The sequence below is a fragment of the Pelodiscus sinensis genome, unplaced genomic scaffold, assembly GCF_049634645.1.
Source record: "Pelodiscus sinensis isolate JC-2024 unplaced genomic scaffold, ASM4963464v1 ctg42, whole genome shotgun sequence".
Lineage (NCBI taxonomy): Eukaryota > Metazoa > Chordata > Testudines > Trionychidae > Pelodiscus > Pelodiscus sinensis.
In genome coordinates, this window is record NW_027466041.1 from 899,350 (window position 1) to 914,597 (window position 15,248).

At 47.2% G+C, this 15,248-nt stretch overlaps 1 protein-coding gene across 5 annotated transcripts in view; it reads right to left on the minus strand.

The window, feature by feature from the left end:
• LOC102455013 (E3 ubiquitin-protein ligase RNF185-like) overlaps positions 1-15,012 on the minus strand; it is a 45,488-nt gene extending 30,476 nt beyond the window's left edge. For 2 of the 5 annotated variants that reach the window (XM_006111724.4, XM_075918561.1), the window contains exons 1-2: positions 14,573-15,012; positions 376-604 (exon numbers count right to left, since the gene is read on the minus strand). In XM_006111724.4, the coding sequence (XP_006111786.2) occupies positions 376-604; positions 14,573-14,585 (242 nt within the window). In that variant the 5' untranslated portion in view covers positions 14,586-15,012. The other 3 variants (XM_075918562.1, XM_006111725.4, XM_075918563.1) reach the window with 3 other exon arrangements.
• Positions 15,013-15,248: the final 236 nt, after the last annotated feature.

Below are 15,248 nucleotides of genomic sequence, written 5' to 3' on the forward strand. Positions count from 1 at the left end.
ACACAATTAGCAATATCAACCCTTGATAAACTGTTACATTAAAAAATGAACACAGATTTATTTCCTGTTGTTGCATCTTTTGACTAGTAACATTTGAGGCAAAAGACACCCTTGCAGACCACTGATGTTTTGTGGAAAAGCAGGGCAATCTAGTTTAATGCTCAAACCTGGACAAGACACATAGGAAGCTTAACATTTTAATTGTGTTTGTGGGACATCTGCACAAATTGGACAGACTGTGGACCTGAAGAGCTAGGTGTCATTACCATGGTGGTATGGGGGGGAAAAATGTTACATCCTCAGCTCCTAGATGATAAAAGTTTATTTGCCACAGCTCACAAATTCTGTCCTACCTAAGGAAAACAGCATACTGACCAGAAGAGGTGCCCACACAGGCTGATAACTGCATCCTTGGCAGTGTCTAAACAGATGTTACATTCAAAAGTGCTGTCCTGATTAGTATTGTCCCCAGCACCATTACTGCTGCTGCCACTGGTCCCTCCAGTACTGGAGTTTTCAGTGGATGTAGATGCTGTGGGCCCTTTACTTGCCATCTTCAGGAAGTAATCAGATCCAAGGTCAGTAAAATCTTCCAACTGGAATCCTATGAGACAGAAATTCCACTTGCATTACACTGTTACATTCTTATCCTATTTGAAACTGAAAGATAAAAAAAAAATATTAAGATTACGTGCCCAAGAGTCATTTGGATATCAGATTCCAACATCTCAATTTTATGGTCGTCAAGAGGACTTATTTTTTTTTTAAAGAAGTTAAGCTATCTTGAATGTCATATGGCTTAGCTGTTGACATCACTTACATGTTAAAATTTTGGGTGCACTGACTGAATAGCACACTCAACCCAAGGCTGAAAATTAAGACAGGTTTCCCTTCTCCATCTTGTAAATGTTACCAAACAGCAGTTATTCTGCAACATTCATTGTTCATGTATGTTCATTTAGTTATATGTGCGCTGCCCAAAATTCAGTATAGGGCACAAATGTCTGAACACAGCCTGGTAAAGTGTTTAACAAAGGAACAGGTCAGGAAAGCGAAGTCACCCCTTTCTTCTAGAAGTCAGTGAAGTTTACAAGAAAACTAGGGGCCTTTTTTATCCCCCCCCCCCCCCCCCCCAGCTCAGATTGAACATACTGTACTGGTCATTCAGTGCACCTATGGGTTGTTTTTTTTTAAACATCCATTAGTTCAGGTTACCAGGAGTCTGGGAAAATAAGGTGGATGGAAGTGATCCTTGCACCAGGGTGGATTGATTTAAATAGTCAATTTTAGATTTATTTTGAACTGATTTTTTTTTTTTTAGTTAATACGCGTGGGCTGTGTCTACACTAGCATGAATTTCCGGAACTGCTTAGAACGGAATACTATTCCGTTTTCAGTTTTTCCGGAAAAAGAGCGTCTACATTGGCAGGCTGCTTTTCCGGAAAAGCCCTTTTTCCGGAAAAGTGTCTGTGGCCAATGTAGACGCGCTTTTCCGGAAAAGAGCCCCGATTGCCATTTTCGCGGTCGGGGCTTTTTTCCGGAAAAGACTACTGGGCTGTCTACACTGGCCCTTTTCTGGAACAGTGTTCTGGAATAAGGACTTATGCCCGAGCGGGAGCAGAATAGTTTTTCCGGAATAGCGGCTGATTTTGTACAGTAGAGCATCGTTGCTTTTCCGGAAATTCAAGGGCCAGTGTAGACAGCTCGCAGCTTATTCCGGAAAAGCGGCTGATTTTCCAGAATAAGTGGCCCAGTGTAGACACAGCCATTGATTCTTACTGGTTGGTAAAAATTAAAACATGTTAACTTGCAACTGAATATAGCTTTTGTACTAAAATGTCATACTACTTTTTGCTAACTATGGGATGCACTGTATCTACCGTATATTCCGGCGTACAAGACGACCTCTGATGTTAAAAAACATCCCCCCAAAATCGGGGGTCGTCTTGTACGCCGGATGCCCCGCCGCCGGAGCCCCTCCGCGGCTTTGAAAGCCTCGGGGGAAGCCGGCGACGGGGCATCCCAGGCGCGCATGGGCTGCCCCCCCGCCGGAGCCCCTCCGCGGCTTTGAAAGCCTCGGGGGAAGCCGGCGACGGGGCATCCCAGGCGCGCATGGGCTGCCCCCCCGCCGGAGCCCCTCCGCGGCTTTGAAAGCCTCGGGGGAAGCCGGCGGCGGGGCATCCCAGGCGCGCATGGGCTGCCCCCCCGCCGGAGCCCCTCCGCGGCTTTGAAAGCCACGGGGGAAGCCGGCGGCGGGGCATCCCAGGCGCGCCTGGGATGCCCCGCCGCCGGCTTCCCCCGAGGCTTTCAAAGCCGCGGAGGGGCTCCGGCGGGGGCGCAGCCCATGCGCGCCTGGGATGCCCCCCCGCCGGCTTCCCCCGAGGCTTTCAAAGCCGCGGAGGGGCTCCGGCGGGGGGGGGGGGGGGCAGCCCAGGCGCTCCTGGCGGCTTTGCTCCCGGTGCCTCTGGTCTGCTGGGGACCATCTCCAGCAGACCAGGGACACCGGGAGCAAAGGAGGCGGAGGGGCGCTGGGGTATAAGATGAAACCCTATCTTTTAATTAAAAAGATAGGGGGTCGTCTTATACACCCAGTCGCCCTATACGCCGGAAAATACGGTACACATTTAAGCAATTATACAGCTTAATTTATCTTAATGGAGATTCTTAACGTAATCATTTGTCCATAAAAATGCGGTTTTTGTCTAGTGATAGAAATGTAGCCATGTTAGTCTGGTGTAGCTGAAGCAAAATACAGGACTATGTGTATCCTTTGGTATATATGGTTGTGACTATTTTCTTCCACTATTTGATCTGAGGAAGTGGGTCTGGCCCACGAAAAGCTCATCCCCTAATAAACCATCTTGTTAGTCTTTAAAGTGCTACATAATCCTGTATTTTGGTTTTTGTCTGTCATTTTTATCAAGCTCACATTTTAAATGAATTCCACAAACAAAAACAGCATTTTACATTTTAGCTATTAAATAGGACTACCTTAAATGTATCAAATACATAAGAAAAAAGTTTAATAATGCTTTGCATTTGAAACTAGCTGACTTATTAAAACAAGGAAATATTATCTGCAGTTAGTGAACAGATATGAATATTTCTGGTGACCATGTCCTTCAAGTTCTCAGGACCAGTAGATCTCATCTTCCCATACCCAATTTTAATTGCTACATTGGGAGAGGAAGACAAACGTTCCTGCTTTTTCCTTCTTAACTTTGATTGAACTATTTTAATAAACTAAAATTTGAACAGTTAGCCCCTCTTCTACAGGTGCAGAATCTGCTGTCAAAATCTGGCTTAGCACTTGAACAAGTTTTGGCTCCAGATGCTTAGTGACAAACTTACAGTTCAGAGGTCTGACTTTCTTTGGAACTCAGCAGCACCCAGGATACCGAGGACTGAACATCCTGGTTGTTTGTACAGCTCATGTTAACATTGTAACCCATGCAGCACATGTTGGGTATGTCTGCTCAATAGGATTCTCTCTCTACTAAAACATAACTGCCATAAACCTCAGTATGGGATTTCCATGACATGTGAATCCCAAAGCACTTATCAGAATGGAGACAGCATGGGCATAAAGCACATCCATCTCAGGGACTAGAGACATACATACTTTTACTGTCCAACAGAGATACCGAAATTCTACTCTGATTTTTAATGCAAAAATCAAGAACAAATCTATACCTGCTGAGTTAGTCACAATTAACCAAGACAGAACAATTTAAATGTTAGTCCATTGTACTTGAGGGCTGTGTCTAGACTGGCATGATTTTCCGGAAATACTTTTAACGGAAAAGTTTTCCGTTAAAAGCATTTTTGGAACAGAGCGTCCAGATTGGCATGGACGCTTTTCCGCAAAAGCACTTTTTGCGGAAAAGCGTCTGTGGCCAATGTAGACGCGCTTTTCCGCAAAAAAGCCCCGATCGCCATTTTCGCCATCGGGGCTTTTTTGCGGAAAACAAATCTGAGCTGTCTACACTGGCCCTTTTGCGCAGAAGCTTTGCGCAAAAGGGACTTTTGCCCGGACGGGAGCAGCATAGTATTTCTGCAAAAAGCACTGATTTCTTACAGTAGGAAGTCAGTGCTTTTGCAGAAATTCAAGCGGCCAATGTAGACAGCTGGCAAGTTTTTCTGGAAAAGCGGCTGATTTTCCAGAAAAGCTGGCCAGTCTAGACACAGCCTACATGAAAAAGACAAGGAGCTCAGATACAAATATGCTGAAAATCTGTAGGTGTCTAGAAATCCACGAGACAGAGAGACGACTGTCCAAAACTGTCACAAATGCACAGAATGTAAGTAGTTTATGAAAGGTTCTAGTTGCCCCTTCCAAATGACTGAAAAACTTACCCCCCCCCCCCCAGTAATAAAAGTCAGCTTCCTGAGTGATGCTGAAGCACACAAGGGCTACGTCTACACTGGCCCCTTTTCCGGAAGGGGCATGGTAATTTTTGAGATCGTAATAGGGAAATCCGCGGGGGATTTAAATATCCCCCGCGGCATTTAAATAAAAATGTCCGCCGCTTTTTTCCGGCTTTTAGAAAAGCCGGAAAAGAGCGTCTACACTGGCCCCGATCCTCCGGAAAAAGCGCCCTTTTCCGGAGGATCTTATTCCTACTTTCTAAAAGCCAGAAAAAAGCAGCGGACATTTTTATTTAAATGCCGCGGGGGATATTTAAATCCCCCGCGGATTTCCCTATTACGACCTGTGAAATTAATATGCCCCTTCCGGAAAAGGGGCCAGTGTAGACGAGCCCCATGGGTTTTAAAGCAGGGGTGGGGAACCTAAGGCCCAGGGGCCACTCGCCTGGATTTGGCCCCTGAGGCTCAGAGCTGCAATATTGCTGGCACTCCAGTCCCACCCCTTCCTAGGTCTGGAGCACACAATCTACTAGCCTAGGCCCCACTAGACTCTGGTGTGTGAGGGGGATGTGGGGAGTGTCTTTCTCCTCCTCAGTCTGAGGCCATGTCAATGAGGATTTGTTTCTTGGATTTTTTGCTTCTCACTTGTGTGCAACCCCCCCGCCCCAACTGATCTTTCTGTGGGTCAGCAGCCCCCAGACCCAAAAAAGTTTTCACCCCTGTTTTAAAGGTTTGTTAGATAGTTACTGAAGCCTACACTCTTACACTGTCTTATTTAACCTAGTTTGTAACAAAATCTTTGGAACACAGAATCTTATATTTGTCTGTAAAGCACCATGCACACTCCTATGGTCTTGTATAAATAATAATGCCTGTACACTTGAAATTAAAGAGACAGTCAGTATTAGGGATGTAAGCGACTAATCGACTACTCGACAATCAGATAAGCAAAAGCTTATTGGATAGTTGACATACTAGTCAACTAGTCGCTCCCACCCCCTTGCTGCCTCTATCACAAAGAGGCAGTGGGGGGGGGGGGGGAAGAGGAGGATGTGATTGGGGGAGCTGGCTTAAAAGCCAGTTCTCCCCAGCCCCAGCCCCAGCCCCAGCCCCAGCTCCAGCTCCGTGGGAGGGGGCAGGGCACAGCGGCAGCGTTCCAACTTAAATGTACAAGAGCCCCAGTGGGGACTCTTGTAAATTTCAAAGGCGGAATGCTGTGCTAGTCCTTATTGACTAATCAAATAATCAATGGAAATCTCATCCACTATGCGATTAGTTAATCAAAATTTAACATCCCTAGTCAGTATGATATCCAGAGAGCAAGAAGCACATTTGATCATTCCATAATAACTGGATCACTTCTGCTCTAACTAGAACAGACTCAGAAGTTTGAGGTGTAAATTCTAAGATACCAGCTTCACTCAACCACCTGAATTTGTTAAAAAGAAATGCCAGGCAGAAAAGTAGACTTTAAAAGAAAAAAAAAAAGGCAATGTTAACCAGCCAGACCAACCCCTTTTGGTATTTGATTCAGGGCTCAGATGGAGACACCCTAAGCACCTCACAATCCATTGTTTCTTTTGAGTTAAATAATAAAAACAAAGTGGGGAGAAATGATGATGTACGAAAGGTGCTAATATAGGTTTGCTAAACCTTTGCTCTTTAAGCCAGTTCAAGTCCCACTTCACAAATGCCAGAACCAAAGAAATTCAAGGGAAGAGAAGGTACAAAAGTTCATCTCGTGGAAAGTTTTCAAAGATTTTCCACTTGTCTTCCCTTGTTCTGTTATCAATACATTTGCATGAAAACAAAATATTTAAGTGTCCATCTGTTCCTGCTGTTGATTCCTGCATTTGAAGTCATCGTCATCCTCTGTGATGTAACGGACTGCTGTGAAAATGACTGATATCACAGCATTTCACATTACTACTTGAGGTAGAGAAGGAAGAGCAGGAACAGATGCTCTGTTAAGAAAACAAGAAAATTTTGTTTTCATGCAGATGTCCTTAAACAAGGGGGGGGGGGGGGGGGGAAGAAGGTATATGGGAAGGGATATAACATGCCTCCCTTTAGGTTATCCAGGCTTCTCTGGAGTCAGTCGGGTTGAAAGAGCAGATGAATACTTAGGGTGTGTCTAGACTACATGCCTCCTTCGACGGAGGCATGTAGATTAGCGAGATCGGAAGAGGGAAATGAAGCCGCGATTAAAATAATCGCGGCTTCATTTAAATTTAAATGGCTGCCCCGATCTGCCGATCAGCTGTTTGTCGGCAGATCGGGGGAGTCTGGACGCGATGCCCCGACAAAGAAGCCTTTCTTCATCGACACAGGTAAGCCTCGTGAAACCAGGTTTACCTGTGTCGATGAAGAAAGGCTTCTTTGTCGGGGCATCGCGTCCAGACTCCCCCGATCTGCCGACAAACAGCTGATCGGCAGATCGGGGCAGCCATTTAAATTTAAATGAAGCCGCGATTATTTTAATCGCGGCTTCATTTCCCTCTTCCGATCTGGCTAATCTACATGCCTCCGTCGAAGGAGGCATGTAGTCTAGACACACCCTTAAGGAGAAAAGGGGTCTTAAAGAAGTAGATGGCACTTTGAGACTTGAAGGTTCCATGGCAGTTGAGAGCAACAGATGGTCTGAGAGACTGAGGAAGAAATAGCCTGGGAAACTGGTGAGTTTTATGTGCTCATCTCTGTGCCTGCCAGAAGCAACTGGAGAGAAGATACCTAGCATGCATTTCCAAAAATATTTTGTGAAGATAGAGTGGAGTAGAGAAGTGAGGGGAATGATGCACCAGGAAACACAGGGCTGGAGCACCACACAGTGAAAGAGACCAAGTGTCTGGGTCTAAGAGAAATGAGATATTTGCCAGAGATACAGTGATGTGCCTCTGAAAACTGAGGAACTTCACAGAAAAAAGTGGTCATGACATTTTTAATCAAGGCATCCAAAAATCTCAATGGCAAAGAGCACAGATGGACAACAATTCAGAACGTAAGATAGAAAGCACCAGAAGATAATGTCACCTAAGGGCACGTGTACACAGCAGGTCAAAAGTCAAATTAAGCTATGCAACTTGAGCTACAACAATTGCATAGCTGAAGTCAAAATAGCTTTATTCAGCTTTTGGTCCTGCTGCGTAGACAGCAAGTCCAATGAAGAACAATCTTCCTTCAACTTCCCTTACTCCTCGTGAAATGAGGGTTACAGGAAACGGACTAAGTCCTCCACCTCGACATTATTTTGAAATAATAGCTTGCGGTGTAGACATGCTCTTTGTTATTTTGGAATAACATCAGTTATACTGAAATAATGCTTCTGTGTAGACATAGCCTAAGTAATAAATCATTTGTAAATATAAAACATTTAGAAATTTTATATAAAAAAATATTAAGATAACTACTTTCCAATTGGGCTCTGAGTCATTTACTACAGCTTAACATTTTTAGTTATTTCACTTTGCTATATAGGTCTTAAATATGAGATTTAAAGAAACATTGTCCAGTTAAAAAACTTGTTTAGTAAAATGGGCAAAGAAACTTATTTTTCTAATGTATCATACTGTTATGTTTGAGATCACAAAAAATTGAACAAATTTTTCGAGCCTAGTTTGCTTTTCATGACACATTCTCTTTTATTCTGAGGTAAACAGGATGAAGTTGAATAAGGACAAATGCAAAGTGCTCCACTTAGGAAGGAACAATCAGTTTCACACATACAGAATGGGAAGCGACTGTCTGGGAAGGAGTACGGCAGAAAGGGATCTAGGGGTCATAATGGACAATAAGTTAAACATGAGTCAACAGTGTGACGCTGTTGCAAAAAAAAAAAAAGCAAACATAATTCTTGGATGCATTCACGGGAGTGTTGTGAGCAAGACACGAGAAGTCATTCTTCCGCTCTACTCTGCGCTGGTTAGGCCTCAGCTGGAGTCTTGTGTCCAGTTCTGGGCACCGCATTTCAAGAAAGATGTGGAGAGATTGGAGAAGGTCTAGAGAAGAGCAACAAAAATGATTAAGTCTCAGAGTGGTAGCCGTGTTAGTCTGGATCTGCAAAAGCGACGAGGAGTCCTGTGGCACCTTATAGACTAATATATGTATTAGAGCATACGCTTTCGTGGGCAAAGACCCACTGCGTTAGATGCATGTCAGACATGCATCTGACGAAGTGGGTCTTTACTCCAATAAATCTGTTAGTCTATAAGGTGCCACAAGACTCCCGGTCAAAAATGATTAAAGGTCCAGAAAACATGACCTATGAGGGAAGACTGAAAGAACTGGGCTTTAGTTTAGAAAAGAGAAGACTGAGAGGGGACATGATAGCAGTTTTCAGTATCAAAAAAGGGTGTCACAGGGAGGAGGGAGAAAACTTGTTCTTCCTGGTCTCTGAGGATAGGACAAGAAGCAATGGGCTTAAACTGCAGCAAGGGAGGTTGAGGTTGGACATTAGGAAAAAGTTCCTAATTGTCAGGGTGGTCAAACGCTGGGATAAATTGCTGGGGGCTGGGCTGTGGAATCTCAATCACTGGAGATATTTAAGAGCAGACTAGACACCTATCAGGTATGATGAGTAACTGCTCTTGGGAGCCGATTTTGAGAGCAGCTGCTTGTGACGCTACACCTGCCTGTCACCGGAGCTAGGCGGAGGATTCAGTCAGGTGACACTTTGTTGGGGAATCTGAACAAAGGAGGAGGCCTGGCACCCTGGAGGGCTGTGAGCAGTTGCTAGGTGTGTGGGTTAGTTTTCGGCTGACTTAGGGAGAAGGGAGCCTAGCTGGCTTGGGAGGCCGGGGCAAGGGCCCCCTATCCCCAAGACAGATTGTACTGAATGCTCCTGGTTCCTGTAACAAGTAGTCTGGGCTACACTGTGTCCCTGTCGACGAATAAACCTTGCTGGCTGAGTCTCACCTCTGACTGCAGATGGGGGTGCAGGGCCTGGTGACTCCCTCACACTCCGTGACAGTAGCATATTTGTGATAAATCATTGATTTTTATCCAGCCTGCTGATGAATTAAACTTAAGCACCTTAAATCAATAAAACAATTTGAACTATTTACTAGCAACCACCATACCATCACCTACTCCTATTTATTAATAAAGGCCAAGACAAAGTGCAAGCAAATGCATTTTGTAATGTGCCAAGTCTGGAGCAAACTTGAACAGTGTGGAGTCTACTGATGCAAGTTCTCTACTGAGAACACTATGTTGCTGGCTGTAGGAACTAGGGATGTAAGCAACTAGTCGCTAAGCATATGCTTATCAGAGAGTCGACTAGTGACTCGACTAGTTGCTTTCCCCCCCACCCCGCTTGCTGCCTCTATCAGAGAGAGGCAGCAAGGCGGAGGGGGGGGAGAGCTGGCTTAAAAGGCGGCTCCTCCCAGCATGGTCTCCATGCTGCTGCTTGCCGCCCCCCCCCCCCCCCCCCCAGCACCACTGCCTCTATCAGAGGCAGCAGCATGGGGAGGGGGCAGGGGAGGCTGCCACAAAACAGCCTCTGCCTGCAGCGGGCCCAGGCTTGCCACGGACACGTGCTCGAAGCAGCCCCTGTCCACAGTGGCCCAGGCTGGCCATGGGCAGAGGCTGCTCCAGCAGCAGCTGCTGTCCACAGGGGGTCCCAGCAGGGACAGGGGCTGCTGGACCCAGTGTGTGCTGGGACTAAGCAAGCCCAGCACAGTCCCGGCTCGTGCCAGGTCTGGGACCTACCCCTGCTGTGGCTCTGCAGTTTAAACATAGTAAGAGCCGGGCTGCCTGCGCGCCCGGCTGTTACTACATTTCAACTGCAGAGCCACAGCGGGGTCATCTCCTGGACCCGGCATGAGCCGGGACTGAGCAAGCCTTCCCTTATCGACTAATCATGCAGCTGATAAAAATTGTATCGATTATATGATTAGTGAATTACCCGCCTCTTAACATCCTTCGTTTGAAGTCACAGCAACAGAAGTAGCCTCAATTATCATTTATGCAGCGGTACTACATCCAGGGGTACGTCTACACTACAGCGCTAGTTCGAACTAGCTTAGTTCGAATTAGTTAATTCGAACTAAGCTAGTTCGAACTAACGCATCTAGAACTAAAAACTAGTTCGAACTAGCGTTTTGCTAGTTCGAACTAGTAAGTCCACATTGAGTGGACTCTGAACAGGGCTTAATGATGGCCGGAAGCAGTGCCGGCAGGGCATAAAAGGAGGACTTAGAGCATGGAGATACTGTCTCAGGCTAGCCGAGGGCTGCGCTTAAAGGGTCCCGACCCCCACCCCGGACACACAGTTCTAAGGGGTGCCCCGCTTGCAAAGAAGTTCTGGCTTGGAGTGCCCTGAGTGCCCACACTGGGCACATCACACCACTCGGCCATCAGCCCGGCTGCACTTGCCGCAGGCTGCCATCTGGGGAGAGGGAGTAATTGGGGGGCTGCAGGAGAGCTTCCACCCCCAGAAGCCCGCAGAGCCAGCCCAGTCCTCCCCATCGGGGGCTCGTACCCCATTCCTCCCTCACCTCCTTCCACTTGCCCTTCCCTAGCCCCCCTTCTTCTTGATGTACAAAATAAAGATAACGTTTCTTCCAACATTGACTCTGTCTTTATTGAACAAAACTGGGGGAGACTGGGAAAAGGAGGTGGGAGAGGGGAAGAGAAAGGCTGGGAGAGGGGAGGGCAACTAACATGATCAGGGGTTGGGAACAGGTCCCAGATGAAGAGAGGCTACAGAGACTGGGACTGTTCAGCTTAGAAAAGAGGAGACGGAGGGGGGACAGGATAGAGGTCTGTAAAAGCAGGGGTTGGGTGGAGAGGGTGCATTCAGAAAAGTTCTTCCTGAGTTCCCATAAAGAAGGACTAGAGGACACCAAAGGAAAGGAATGGGTAGCAGGCTTGAAACTAGTAAGAGAAAGTTGTTCTTGACAAAGCAAATAGTTAACCTGTGGAACTCCTTGCTGCAGGAGGCTGTGAAGGCTAGAACTAGAACAGAGTTTAAAGGGAAGTGAGATCAAGTCATGGAGGTTGGGTCCATGGAGTCCTATTAGCCAGAGGGTAGGAGTGGTGTCCCTGCCCAAAGTTTGTGGAAGGCTGGAGAGGGATGGCACGAGACAAATGGCTTGGTCATTGTCTTCGGTCCATCCCCTCCAGGGTCCCTAGGGTTGGCCGCTGTGGGCAGACAGGCTACTGGGCTAGATGGACCTTTGGTCTGACCCAGGACGGCCATTGTAAGCTCAGGGCTCAGTGTCGGGGGTCTCAGTGGACCCCCTTGATTTTCATGCACACCTGGTCCTGGGTGGCCAGGCTGGCAGCTCTCCTGCCCTAGACGGCCACTTTCCTGTGCCTAGTGCGGAGATCGTGGACGAGGTCCACGATGTCCGCACTAGCCCAGGAAGGTGCCCGCCTCTTGCGGTCCAGGGCAAGCTCCCGGGAGCCGCCAGCCTGGTCCCGGCAAGAGGGGGTGGGCTGGGGGGCATCGGGTGGGTGGCTCTGTGCCGTGCCAGGTGCAGGGTCTGCTAGCTGGGTGCTGGCAGGCTTGCACCTGGCACGGGCACCGTAGCCAGCCCGTGCCCCTTTAAGGGGTCCGGGGCCGGGAGGGGGGCATAGAGTTTCCCTGGTGTTGGCCAGAGTGGCCACCAGGGAAACCTGGGGAGGGCTAGCCTCCCACTAGTTCGAACTAAAGGGCTACACAGCCCTTAGTTCGAACTAGCTAGTTCGAACTAGGCGTTAGTCCTCGTAAAATGAGGTTTACCTAGTTCGAACTAAGCGCTCCGCTAGTTCGATTCAAATTCGAACTAGCGGAGCGCTAGTGTAGCGCATAGGAAAGTTAGTTCGAACTAACGTCCGTTAGTTCGAACTAACTTTCTAGTGTAGACATACCCCAAGAGACTCTCTCTGAGGATGTCATGGCTCCTTCCCCACTCTGGCATGATAAATGCAGAAGTGGGGGCCAGCAAGTGTACCCCAAAGCCTTATCTACCAGGCTTTGGTATAAAACTTCCCCCAAGATCTTAAAAACCTAGATCTTGGGAATAAAACTTCCGCTGCCACCACCCAAATGTTGCTAAAGAAACCAGGGGAAAGATCATTTGGGAAATCTCACCCCTAAAATAAAAATCAGGGCACACCATTAACCACTGCCAGGTTAATAAAAGAAAAGAAAGAACTTTTATTATTACAACAATATTCCTGTGCAACCATAATGACTATATGGGAAGGTAACAAAATATACTCATGGAGAAACTCCATGGGCCTAGAACTTAGTTACAAAGAAAAGCCAAAACATCTTTTAAGCAGTGCCAGATACCAGATCCCATACCCAACCCTTAAAACAATAAAGCCTAACGAAACTACCTAAACTTTACCCTACTTACAGAAAGTGAAGAATGGTGTCTTGGAGAGAGAGAGAGACATGCTTGTCCCTGCCTGTAGCTGCAGAGAACACACCCCGAGAGAGACAAAAGGAGAGGGGAAAAAACCCAAATTCCTTTGTCCCAGTTTGAAAGTCCCACCTACATTCCTACTGGTCACTCCACCTGGCTAGGTGTAGTTAACTCCTTAATCCCCAGGCTGCTGGCTAACCATCATAATCATGACAGAGGAGATGGTCATTTGAACATTTTCATAGAAGTTTAATTTATCTAATTTTATTCTAATGGCAATAAGATGAAACTGCCAAACTGAAATTTCAGATGTGACACATGAACCCAATCTCAAAAAAAAAAAAAAAAAACCCTCGGAAACACAGACTATGAACTGAGTATTTTAATACTACCTACTTTCCCATTTCCAGAATTTTAAATGTTTAAGTTAAGTGCCATTCCTTGTTATATAGAAATTATTTTTAAATTAAGATTTTGCTAAAAATTATACATTTACTTAATCTGTTATCCTAAGCTTCTTTTGAAGGTACTGATCCATTGGGGGAAAAAAAATCACTGACAGAAGACTGCTACAGACTGGAGTGCACAGACAGTAGAAAAGTTAATAGCATTACTCCAAGTGTCCTTGCAAATTGTCTCCGTGCAAGACAGGTGACTTCACAGAAGAAACTAAAAATGTAATGAACAAGGTTGCCAGATACTTTCACAAAAATAGTGAACATGGTGGGGAAAAAATTGGTTGAGCAAACAACAAAAATGCATGTCTGGTATTTTCTGTTGTTTTTAAACAGACACCTGGCAACCCTAGTAACGAATTCGCTCTGAGCACCCAAAAAGCATTCAAGGCCTAAGCAAAGCCACTCCCTGCCCTGAATAATTTAGAACCTAAATTCAGATATGGAACTCCATGAAAACTATAATAAATAAAATAGGATAGGAATAAGGGTTACAGGAATGAGTTTGGGTGGTTAAATTGTGAAGCATCTAAACATCTCGATAAAGATGTTAAGATTGCAATTACTTGCTTCCCACAAGCAACAAAGCAGAGATGAGAGTAGAACCCACACAACCAACTATTCATTTCAATATTGCTCTGAAACTGCAAAGGCCACCAAGTCGGTCGGGAAGGGACCTCAGGTAGCGCGCCCAAAGAGGAGGCTAGAAGGGAGCTCATAGGGAGAAAGCAGCGCAGGCAGACTCCTCCGGAGTGCGTTCATAGTGGGGAAGGGAAAGGGGGAAATGAGGGACCCCACCCCGGGAAGCCGCTGCAAGTGGAGAGGGGCAACGGCGTGATAGGCGGGCTCCGGTTAACTCGGGAGAGGGTGATCAATCCTGAAAACAAACAGTCGGGCTGGCAGGGAGAAAGGACGCGCCAGGCTCCACCAGACAAGGAGGCAGGCAGTGTCTGCTGACCAGGACTGAGGCGGTGGACCACGGCAAGAGAGAGGAACATCGGGACTGCCTAGCAGTTCTAGAGGCAGACGACTGCGGGGAGCAGGGCCCCCGCCCTCCGGGTGTCACGACTGCCCAGCCAGTCTCCCTGCACGGGGACGAGCAAGCCGAGGCAGAGAGCGTTTGCGGTTTAGGCTGCCCCGCTCTCACCTCCGCGTCCCCGCACTCACATTTGGTTGAACAGCTTCTGCCGGAAGTTTGCGCTGCGCCAGTTACTTTCCTGCCTGGACACATCCATCCCCGCCACAGCTCGTCCCAACCGCCGCGCTTCCCTCCGCCACTGACGACAATCCCCCAAAGGCTAATGCGAAAGTGACATCAACTTCCGACACAATAGGCGCGCTATTGCGCTGGAAAATGAAGCCTCCGTTGGTCTCGTTCTCGCCAATTGCTCTTACCCCCGTGATGCATGTTGAGAAACGTAGTCCAGCTGCTTCCATAGTCGCGGGGGGTACGACCCCGACGCAATGGTGGAAGAGGTAGTTCTGAACAGTCTCTGGGCTAGCTCGTCGTATGTAGAGAGCTGCTACCGATGACACTGTGCTACTTAGGGAGAATTTCGGGGCAGTGAGTATGATCAGTAGCTCTGTTGACGCCACTACCCTTCGCCCTGCCAACTCCTATGTGTAGGTCTTTGCTTACTCTTTTTTAAAAGGGGTTAAAGGGAGAAAAGGGGCTAAACAGAGGAGGGGGATGAAAACTGACTGGGCCTGGGGGCGAAGCGCCTGCAGGCAGGCTTCGAATCGGTGCTGGGACAAACTCAGGGCTGGTGGGGGAGGAGCGGCAGGAAAACTCCGCAACACGGAGGGCAAATCCCCAGCACAGGCAGGGCAGAAGGGGTAAAAACAGTTACCCCATGGGAATGAGGCACCAGTCAAAGGGTGGCTGTGGCAGAGGGGCTTTTTATTATTTGCTTAAACCTGCTTTTTTTTTATATAATTTACTCAAATCAGAGGCACTGAGCATGCTCAGTAGGGCTGCAGATGCCCCTGCCTTTCTCCCTTCCCTTGCTATGAAGAAGTTTTTGCTCAGTGCATTTTAAAAGGGTTAACAATGGAAAAAGGGGCTAAAGAG